The sequence below is a fragment of the Carassius auratus genome, chromosome 25 (genome assembly GCF_003368295.1).
Source record: "Carassius auratus strain Wakin chromosome 25, ASM336829v1, whole genome shotgun sequence".
In the NCBI taxonomy this organism is placed as follows: Eukaryota; Metazoa; Chordata; class Actinopteri; order Cypriniformes; family Cyprinidae; genus Carassius; species Carassius auratus.
The window spans coordinates 13,271,342-13,282,609 of record NC_039267.1 but is presented as its reverse complement, the minus strand read 5'-3'; the positions used below and the strand labels follow the sequence as shown (position 1 = coordinate 13,282,609).

Here is an 11,268-nt window from a genome sequence, read left to right as displayed (position 1 = left end):
CCAGGGAATATAATATATATATATATATATATATATATATATATATATATATATATATATATATATATATATAACACAGTATATTAATTATTCACAATGTAGTATGGCCTCTTGTACCTTTTTTCTTAATAAATGTCATGCATGTCATGCAGAAAGGCTGTATGTAAACCTGTGCTCTGTCAAATATTGTTCTTGCATAACTAGAAGGAAGTCCAAAACCCACAACGAGGATAACCAGCTATGAGTTGTTCCAAAACTAACCTAGATTATGCAACCAAAACATGCTGTGCTTTTAATAAATACTGTCTTTCACAGAGTTCACAAATGTTTTATTATCAAAACCTAAGATTTGGTTGAAATGTTGGACTGGGCCACTGCCCTGCATATTGAATACCTAGTGTTTGTACTGTGTACTTGACCGCTGAGTCATTTCATGGAGTCAAATGGACAAACAAACAAATGAAAAACAACCCAGAGAAGAAACAAAGAATGAGTTTGAAAGAATGAATTTGCTGATTACATAAAGTAATAGAAAGGTTGGAAGACTAACTGTAACAAGGAAAATTGGAAAGAAAACTTCAGAGATGAAAAGGAAACTTTTGAAATTACAAAATAAACTGTGAAAAAATTAAACTAGACCATAATTGCACTGGACAGTGTTGTGAACCTCAATTTTACATTAATTCTCAAGGAAAAGTCTCTAGCTGTCAGGAGAAGATCAAGAACTTCTGCAGAGCTCTCCTGGTCTGTGTTTTCTCCTCCGGTTTGCTGTCTGGAATCATATCGGCACTGTGTAACGCGCTCAGGTGCACTTCTGGTCTCTTGTCCCTGACCTCCTGCAGCCCCGCCTGGGTCACGTTGCGACAGAAGTCCACCCTCATTTCTGTGAGACTGTGGCCGTGGTCCACAACAGCCTGGAGGACAGAGTCAGTCATCCGAGCGCAGTTTTCCAGACTAAGGCTGTGTAGCCTCCTGCAGCTTTGTAGCACGTTAATAACATCGCGGTCCATAACGTGCCCACATCCAGACAGAGTCAGCGAGAGTAGATTCGGACACCTAAAACAACAACAAAACAAAAACACAAAAAAAAATGTGTCATGCTGATAGACAGGAATAATAATTGAAAAGTGCAACGTCCAGAGCCTACAAGTTGGTTTGCTTTTTGTGTAGATTGGACAAGTGAATTAATAACAAACAACAGTCTGTTAAAGCTGAAGTCATTTCAATGTTGCTTGTTTTCAAACAGGTTTCCCTGTATGTCAGTGGTCGATTATATTGATAATAGAGGTCGACCGATATATCGCTCGGCCGATATATCGGGCCGATATTTGTCATTTTTTAATATATCGGCATCGGCCGATATCCGTGTTTAGTAGCACCGATTTAAAGTCAGGCACGTCGGCGGGCAGCCCCGTGTTATTGGCGCGGTGGAAAGTGCTGCTGCAGCCACTACATGTGAAGCACCCTGAGTGAAAACTTTTGGAAGATTCAACAACAGACCTGCGAGATAAAGGCAGTCAGAGAATTTCACTCTGTAAATGGGGTGGAGAAGTTGTCAGCTCTTACAAACACTGCAGCGTGATTACTCCGCCCCGCTCACAGACAGCACCGTGCTCGGAGAGACAGCCGTCCTGGAGCTGCCCAGAACGGTGAATCACATGTGTTCGGAAGCATGGTTTGATGCAGACAATAACCAGTTTTCCATCCAACTCATTTGTATTTAGGGATGTCAATATTTGATAATTTCCATGATCGATCGTCGTTTAAATTAACGATCAAGTAATAACCTTAATGCTGCAAAATGCGTCTGCAGCGGTATTATTATTATGTGCAAAAGCCACTTGGAAAAAAAGCTTTCTCACCTGAATTAAAGGGGTTTTAGTATTAATAAAATGCTAGTAGCAGGACTGTAAAATGAATAAATGTGATTATGATCGTTTGATAAAATGAAGAGAGCGCGCCATACGTTTGAGATCATTTTACTTTGCTGAATGTTTTCTGTCAAGGAGACCGCTGAATGCGCCTCTTTAAATGGTTTCGTGGTGCTCGTTGTTGTATTTTGAAACGCAACTGCAATGTTTTCAAATGACACTATAGTAGTGGTGCAACGGATTATCATTGATCATTGATCCGTGATCCGTTCAGATCAATATCTTCAGTTCGGCATACGCGTGACCCGCGGATTGATTTATGAAAAAAAAAAAAAGTTGCGCATGTTCAGTCCAAACTCAGTGATAATGCCGAGCGGAGGAGCTTGAACGTCCCGCGCATTTTGGCTTCCCTGTCAGATATAATGATGAAGGAAAGAGGTTAGAGTGAAAAGATTGTGCCAGATCTTTATGAACAGGAGAAGAAAAAAGTTGTGGATGAACTATCCTGAGCATCCTCTGTTGCGCTCACGACAGACGGGTGGACGTCCAGGGGGACGGAGAGCTCTGTGATGATAACTGCTCACTTGAGAAGTCCTTATTATTATGTTAAAAAGAAGATATTATGCCATGTGCACTAAGTCCATACGAGGACGAGCGAGCGCGGGTTTGACTAGATGTATTTGGAGGTTATTGCTCATGTCTCGTTCTGCACATATCCAAATGTTTCCATATTCGCAATGTATCTGAGTGTTAAACTATAATATTTTTTTTAATGTAAACTAGACGGCAATATTATCCTCTTCACATGAGCAAAAACGTCCTTTGCATTACAGCAGAGAGGACCTGTATAGGGTGCATTTAAACTGACCAGTGTAACTTTTTAAATGTTTGGTTGACTTTATTTTAATAATGAACAGACTGCGATGTAAGTTCGAAATTAGAATGCACTTTAGGTGTTCTGTGTCATTATACCAAACACAAATGTTGCTGGTTGCTAGTGTCTTTGCAGCACTACTGTTATTTATTTTTTATATATATATTTTTTTTATATTTTTCAGTTTAATTGATTTTTATTTCTAAAATTGTATTTATTTAAATGTATTTTTAAGTTTACATTTATGTTCCAACAAACTTGAAAAATTCTACTTGATAAATGTAAATGCTCTAAAACTTTTATGTAAATGATTGACATATATATATATATATATATATATATATATATATATATATATATATATATATATATATTACCTGTTTTATATATTTAATACTTGGTCAGTTTATTAATTTTAGTGCACTAAATTAAGATGAATGAAGAGATGGTTCAAGTCAGTGCTCAATAAATTATGACAGGTTTAGAAAAAATGTGTTGTGCATCCATGCAAATCAAGGGGAAAACTCCAAGATATCGGCCCTAAAAATCGGCAGCACATATCGGCCATCGGCTGACCCTGACCTCCAAACATCGGCATCGGCATCGGCTATAGAAAACCCATATCGGTCGATCTCTAATTGATAACCACATCCCCAAACTCAGTCAGTATTGCTATGCAGGGGTTAAGATTTTAAACCAAAGAACAATGTTTTAAAAGACAGTATTTACATGTTGTGGGATTTAATTTACAAACAACTTACTTAATATTGTCTATGCATTTTAGACTTGAATAGAATAATGCAATCGTAAAAGATACGCACATTCAAATATATATTAAGTGACATAAAACTTAAGTAAATTATTCATTTAATCTGTAAAGATCATATTTAATGTGGCTATAAAATCAAAACCATTCAAACAGGTTTACTGAATGCTCTCCTGTCTGCTATTGGTCAAACAAACACAGCTCTGCTCCAAAGTGACCCTATTGGTTGAGCCTGTGTTTCTGTGTGATGCTGGTCAGATTTCTCAAACAACAGAGAAATGTTTTGAAAATGCCATAGAGACAGTGTTTGGAATCAACAATGACTTAGACTTGTCTCTGCATACATTTGCGTCAAAAAATCTTTAGTAATTCTTCTTAAGTACTTTAACCAAAAACACACACTTACAAACTTAAGAAAATTATTAATTAATATAAATTTATTAAATGCACTAATAGAATCAACAACATTCAAACAGGTTTTGTGAATGCTCAGCCATCTGCCATTGGTCAAACAAACACAAAGCTCCGCCCAAAACTTACCCGAGTGGTTAAGCCCGTGTTGTTGTGTCAGGCTAGTCGGAATTATCAAACAACAGAGAACGCCACAAAAAAAGCTTAGCTATACTAGTTGTCTCATATTAGTATAGTTTAGTTTAGTATTAGTATAGTATAGGAAGTATCAAGGAAGACACCTTTAAGTGATTAGACAGGGAAAATGGGATATTAATTTCACATATGTAATGATTGCTGGTAAAAAAAAATGGCCGCCAGAAAATAACAGATTGGAAAACACACTAGCTTACTGCATGACAAATGCTTTTCACTCCCCGGGGGACACATAAAATGGTAAACTGTGTAATAAATGTGTTGTCAATAGACAGTAATTGACACATTTTGCAACATAGTAACTGTAACCCAAGACTTTAGGCAATAATTTATGTAGCCCCATCAGGAATTTGCATGGTATTATACTAAGCATAGCATAACAAAAACCATTTCCTAAGTCAGTGTTTGCTGTATCAGCTGTTTTTGCCACACAAACACAGCTGGTGCTCTTGCAAAATAGCACCAGCTGAAAGCCGAGCCATTTCTCATGTCATGAGCTCGGGCAGCAGGAGCCTTCCTCACTGGCTACTGACGAGTCACCCTTCTGTGTGTCCGTGATTCTCCTCTGCTGCAGCCTGCTGGTAGACTCACACAGGGTCAAACACACTCACACGGAGGGAGCTAATGGTTGTAGCTTTGAGATGTCAATCACGTTTACTGATGCAGATTATATAAACTCTTACATAATCTTACCACTTAACCACATGTGAGACCGGCACATTCCAGCCGCCTGTAAGTGTTATGAGCACTGTCCCAATAACCCTGACCATGGGGCGGATCTCACACCACACGTGTCATTGCTTTTTTTAATCGCAGACGGCCATCGGTGACACAGACGGTCTGATAAAGGGATCAGCAGGAGAGGAAGGATGAGAGAAGCTCGCAAGAATTCAAAGCCTCGGGAATCGGTCGGTTAGATAGTATTTTTTTTCTGCTGGAGCAACTTTCAGGCATTGTGTTTGAGCGGGAGGAGCTTTCAGAGCCGGCCAGATGAAGTAAACACGCCAGATAAATGAGTCGCATCATCCCCGGTTACATAAGCATGCCTTCCTCTGGTAGCTCCGCCCTTCTCTTGTGCAGATGTTTTGTTTGCTTTGGTTTTTTAAAGGCATTTCCATCAAACAGGCTTAACAAAAAGACTAACAAAGACGTAACTGTCTTATTTTACTTTGAATGAGGCTGGGTGTTGGGGGCCAAAACCCTACTTATATTGCATAACACAAACCGTGAAGGTTTCCCCATGTGGATACGGCCTCTGTAGACATCCCACACGTTGCACGATGGTAATTTAAAAGGGATTGGATTCAGCGCTTTTTCTTTGAACTTATAGAGTCATCACAGTGACAGTAGTCTTTCAAGAGACTAATATCTCTCTCGGGACGCTGTGGAGGGTGTGTCTATGGCTGTAGGAATGAGACTAGAGACTTCTTTTCCCTGAAGCGGCCCTAATGACTGGTCTATGCCAAGAACATCAACAGAAAAGTCCCATACAGCGCATGGATGTGGTCAAATGTAGTTGCGTTCTTTATTTTCTTTATTTTTTTGGTTTCTAATAGCCTGTTTTGAGAAATGGTTATTTATCATGCGAATTATACGTAACAAATGCATTCAGTTTCTTGTTTTGGAGCCAAAGGTCTGCTGGAGATCAAAGCAGTCAAATTGTTGTCGTTTTGAGAGTTACAGGCCATTTAAAGTAATGGCATATTGTGATCATCAGCATTTCCTACTAATTCAAGAAAGGTTACTTTTACTCTTACTATATAGATATAGTTCTTGGGTAAATTGACCATTTTAAGGATGTTTTGATAGATATTCAGAATAATATTCATCACACTTTATTTTAAAGTCCAATTTTTGCGAACAATTTGCGTGAGCTATTTCCCAATACCATTTAAAGGGTTGCTTTCGCATTGAGAATGTGTATTAAGAAGTGACGTAAACCGGTCTACAGCGACCTCATTTGTGAAACTAAGAAAAACAACATTTACAACAGGAGGATGGAGGACGCTGAGTTTTTGTTGTGTCTCGTGGGTTTCACAATAATGGACATGGAATGTAGACGTATTTGTAAAGCGATTTAAAGAACGGAAAGACGAAATCTCCAACAACAACTCAACAGTGCTACATTTGATACAAGTGCCAGCACTTCAGCGTCCGTCCATCTCTCGCTGTTCATTATACTTGCCAAATAAGTTGACACAATGTTTGCAGTATGTTTACACAGTGTTTTAAACCATGGTGGGTTAGGGCTTTTTTTGAACACATCTGGCCAATCAATGTATACTTACGTCACTAGTAGTACCACTTGTGCTGGTTAGACCCTGCTCTAGAGTGGGAGCAAGTTTGGTTCTCAAAAAAGACAGTCCAGGACTAATTTCTAATTTCGGTTCAGAATTTTAATAGATGCCAAGAGTAAGTTGGCAAAAGGTGTTCAAGAAGAGAAAGAAAATAAAAGTTTTATATGAAGAATAAAACTAGATCTCTACTTGAACTTAATGACACCATCTGAGACTGTCTCTTCCCCAGGTGCTTAGTGTTTTATACATTTTCCTGCAGCTGAAATGTATTGCCACAATGGCGTCAGCAAGTGTGTGTGTGTCTGTGTGTGTGTGTCTGTGTCTTTGTAGGAAAGTGAGCGAGACACACACACACAACGCACAGTGACTGCGACACATGTGCATTCCACCCTCATCAACAAAGAACTGATTGTAGGCTCAACTTCACTCAGAGGAACATATTTCTGCTTCTCTCCAATTTCCAATTTTCTCTGGTCAAAGAACAACTGGCACTGCACTGATGAACACACAATGTAACATTAAAAACTTCTTAACCTAAAAAAAAACCTTTTAAGAACCCTCAATAACCATCTTGAGTTGGCTTTGGTTCTTTAGAGAATTTTGCATCGTGGTGTGAGAACCTTCACACTCTGCACACTCTTCCTTCATACTTATTGATTAAAACTTTCATTAACAAACATGCTTTGTGTTCTATAAACATTTATCAGATTGTTCTTGAGGAAACCATCAACCACAACACAGACCTGAGGAACCTATAACACTAGACCCCCTTTCACGGTGCACGTTGGACCCGGAAAATTGCCGGAATATTGCCGGGTTGCCTTTTGTGTGAATGCAAACAGGTCCCAGGATTGATTCCGGGATTTATCCCGAGTTGGGGACCTAGTAACATTGCTGGGTTCTGTCCTGGAATGAGCTCTGTGTGAACAAAAGCCAGAACCAATGGCGTAAAGTGTGTGTCGTAGTGATGATGCACATTGTCACGCAACTCTTTTGCCAGGTGTTTTTAAGGCAGATCAGTGTTTGCAAAAAAAAAAAAAAAAAGAAGTGCAAACTGTAATGAAGCAGAGATCAGTTAAGCCCCTTTCACACTGCACGTCGGACCCGCAATATTCCCGTAACATTGCCTGGTCGCCTTCTGTGTGAAAGCAACCACGTCCCGGAATTGATTACCGAATAGACCCGGGTCGGGGACCTAGTAACATTGCGGTAATCGATCCGGAACGAGCGCTGTGTGAACAAAAGCCAGATCTAATTCCGTATCGAAGTGATGACGCACGTTATCGTGCGACTCTTTTACCGGCTGTTTTGAAGGAAGATCAACATTCGCGACGGAAACATATGTGCAAACTGTAATGAAGCAGAGATCAGTTAGTTCCTCACTTTCCGCGCTGACGCCGAGATCGTTTGCTTGCTTCAGTTAAAGTATAACGTGCCAAGAGTTGTCGGCTCCTACATTACACGTCTCGCGCCGAGATCACGTGTCGTTATGAGATCTTCAAGGGCTGTGTGTGAAAGCACGCACATATACCGGGTCATCACTGGCAGTGTGAAAGTGCCAAATCTAGCGACCAGGGAACAATTACAGGAACACTTTACCCCTGTATTTGCCGGAATGGCAGTGTGAAAGGGGCTTTAGTTCCTCACTTTCTGCGCTGACACTGAGATCGTTCACAGGCTTAAGTGAAAGTTAACATCTCTAGTGTCTTTGACTTGTACCATACACATCACATCTTAATGTCACCTGTCTTTGCAGGACCTTTACGGGTTGTGTGTGAATGCACGCAAATATTTCAGGTAATCACTGGCAGTGTGACAGGGGCAAAATCTAGTGCCCAGGAACAATTGTCGGGACACATTACCCGTGTATTTTCTGGAATCGCAGTGTGAAAGGGACTTAAGTGAGTTTACTGTGCAAAACAGCAGCCAGAAAGACCACAGAGCTCCATCATGTCTCCCGTCATTATTGGCTGCCTGGAAGAGGCTGTACAGATCTGTCCTAAAAACTCCAGAGGGTAATTCAGTTGTGCTCTGCGTGCTACTCCACAGACCCTGTGTCACTCAAAACATGAGGCAAACTGCATTCCCAGCCTCAGCACGCTTCGAACACAAGCCGCATCTATCAGTGGAAGACTGTGATGACGTGCTTGCTTGAAGCTAAAATGTGTTTCTGATGAATATTTAAGGAACGGAGGTTTGAGAAGATCCCTATTAGTCCGAAACTGGTGGAGTTAAATGGCTACGTGAGGAACATCAGCTCATGCTGAAGTACGTTTAAGCTTCCCACCACTGACGTCTTTTCCTTAAAAAAAAAATTCATGCTATGTCCTAATGTAGCTGTGTTCCTCGAAAACAGACGTTTCAAATTGCTTTATGTTCTGTACCCATGTAAACCTTCTCAACTCATAATAGAACCTGGTAAATGAGTAATGCTGCAACACACAAAAATAAAAACGTCTGAATGGTCGGCGTATTGCTCTGTTTTTTAAATAATTGTGGTAAAACATACTCTGAGTCCATACTTTGGGTGACGGTCCCACAGCTTCCTGTTGATTGAATGGTCTGCGGTGTGCCTGCAGCTGTGGTCTGATGGGCCAGTTGTTGCAGACAATGTTTAAAATTGCAGTGCAGTGTCTTTGCTTCCATTTATATAGAGATTTAATTCATTTATTTCACAGCCAAAGGCATATATGCTCCTTCCTAAGCCAGATAGAGATCATAAACATTCAATTGTGACTGGTTTTACCATGAGTTTAAAATATTTTGGTAATTTTGTGACTTGAAGAGTTAGTCCTTACAAAAATGTCATTATTCGCCCTCATGTTGTTCCAAACCTGACTTATTTTAAGTGGAGAACACAAAAGCTGATATTTCAAAGAATGTTCAAGCTGCTCTTTTCCATACAACAGAAGCAGTAACTAGATGTTTCAAGCTCCAAAAAAGTAAACTAACAAACAACAAAAAATATAAAGACATCATAAAAATAGTCAGTATGAAGGCTGTAGGAACATTTATAATAAACACATTGCACAGCATTACCCGAAATATAAGCAATGTCCATTTTGATTTCATGGTGACTTCAAGTTATTGTTTACTCACAATCGTTCCCTCCACTATAGCGTTCAGATCTCATTTGCTCTTGTGCATATCAATCTCGACAGGTCATGATCAGTTATGAAACAAAAATTGAATGTGATTTGGTGTCACTGATGTAAAATCTAGGATTCAACACTGCTTTATGCACTAAGTTTGAAAATATGCGAGTGCAAATGATATAGAAGCACTATGGCAAAAGCTACTAAAATTTTAGTTTGTCTCACAAGTTTATGTTAATAATAGTTAGTATTTTATACCATTTGAAAGCCATGGGATACTGTTGTTTAAAATGGGACAGATTTGTGCAAACATTATTCTTTGACTGTTTGAAAAGTGCAAAGGTCTGTAAACAATCAAGGTGCCATTACTATACTTTAAAAACAAAAGTGGAGATGGGATTTGTTAAGATTGCTTCATCTGTCTAAATACATCAGGGTAGCAACATCTGCTCGTCCAAGATCAAACCAATGACAAAAATGAATGTTGATGCCAAGACAAACAGAAACACTCACATGTGGCAAACACGCTCCAGGAAGTCACTGACGAGGCTCTCGTGCTTCCTGCAGAGGTCCTTCTGGAATGTGGTCTTCATCCAGTCCTCAATGTTGCACACTTTGACCCTGCTCGAGTGCCAGCATACAGCCAGGTACCTTAGCGAAGAGCCCAGAACATAGTTGTCCCTCCTCAGCTCACACAGGGACCTGAAGTGAAGTAGCGTCCACAGTTGTGGGTCCAGGAAGACTTGTCTTAGTCGTACGCAGGTCAGGGACAGGCTGCGGCAACTGTCCTTGTCTAGGTACGAAAAAAGGTGTAACAAACACTCCTGATCTAGTTCTGTGAGATGCATAGCTAGACAGGAGACAACCACAATGATCACAAAGCAACAATGGGACAACGGCGTGTCTCATGTGGTCTGGATTTGTGATTCTCCCCCAGACTGTAGCCTCGCTGAGGCCTTGCACATATAAGGTTGTGAGGAATGGGGGTTATTTTGGGAGGACTGCTGCATGGTCAAAAATGGAAATGTGTGAGGCACATGGACTCTTCCAGTCCATCTGTCTCTGACGCCTGGACAAGAGGCAGTTGTGAGGGATGTTTAGAGTGTGGTGACTTCTGTTTATCACTCAGCGCCCTGCATCTTGGGGGATGGGGAATAGCAAGACAGTCCACACTGAGGCACCTGGTTCTGCTTGCATATGGGTTGATCTGATCACAAGTGGTCAAGGGAGACACATTTCCATTTACACCTGATAGTAGATTTCTCTCAAATGCGTCTCTTCTGACCACTTGTAATTGGATGTTGAGTGCAACTCATCTCACTGTGTTACTGTGCATTGGTAAAGCACACACACAAAAAAAAAGGGAGAAAAAATACAGTTCTTTCAATCGGACACTTGGCCCTGTCCACAAGAACGGGGTTATTTATTAAAACCACAGCTTTTTACGCGGTTTGGCTGTACGTCCACACGCAAACCCAGCACCCGGTCACTGAAACCAACATTTTTTGAAACAGCCTGCCAGGGTGAAGATCTTCAAAAACTCTGGTTGCAGTGTTATCGTGTAGACAGCAAAACCAGAATTTTTGGCTTGTGACGTCGGAGCCTGCGCTGTTATGTCCAGTTTCTACTGGAAACTTTTTCAGGCTTTTGATTGGCCAACATGGCTTTATGGTTGAGATTATATCGCCACCTGTTGTTTTGGCAGTGAATCATACCATGCATTTGCATTTTATGTGGACCTTTTTTTTAAACGGAAGAA

General features: G+C 40.4%; 1 protein-coding gene across 1 annotated transcript; it reads right to left on the bottom strand.

Moving 5' to 3' along the window:
- Positions 1–270: 270 nt before the first annotated feature.
- fbxl22 (F-box and leucine-rich repeat protein 22) lies at positions 271–10,742 on the bottom strand. Its single transcript, XM_026202755.1, has 2 exons — positions 10,023–10,742; positions 271–1,056 (listed from the first exon to the last, which is right to left on the bottom strand). The coding sequence occupies exons 1-2, from the start codon at positions 10,355–10,357 to the stop codon at positions 708–710; spliced, it is 684 nt and encodes a 227-aa protein (XP_026058540.1). The 5' UTR covers positions 10,358–10,742; the 3' UTR covers positions 271–707.
- Between the last annotated feature and the right edge of the window lie 526 nt (positions 10,743–11,268).

Bases quoted from the DNA above. Each gene is read 5' to 3' on its own strand.
- fbxl22 (XM_026202755.1), bottom strand. From the start codon at position 10,357: ATGCATCTCACAGAACTAGATCAGGAGTGTTTGTTACACCTTTTTTCG. The intron at 1,057-10,022 runs GTGAGTGTTTCT...TTGTTGTTTTAG, and splicing joins CTGGAGCGTGTTTGCCACAT to GTGTCCGAATCTACTCTCGC.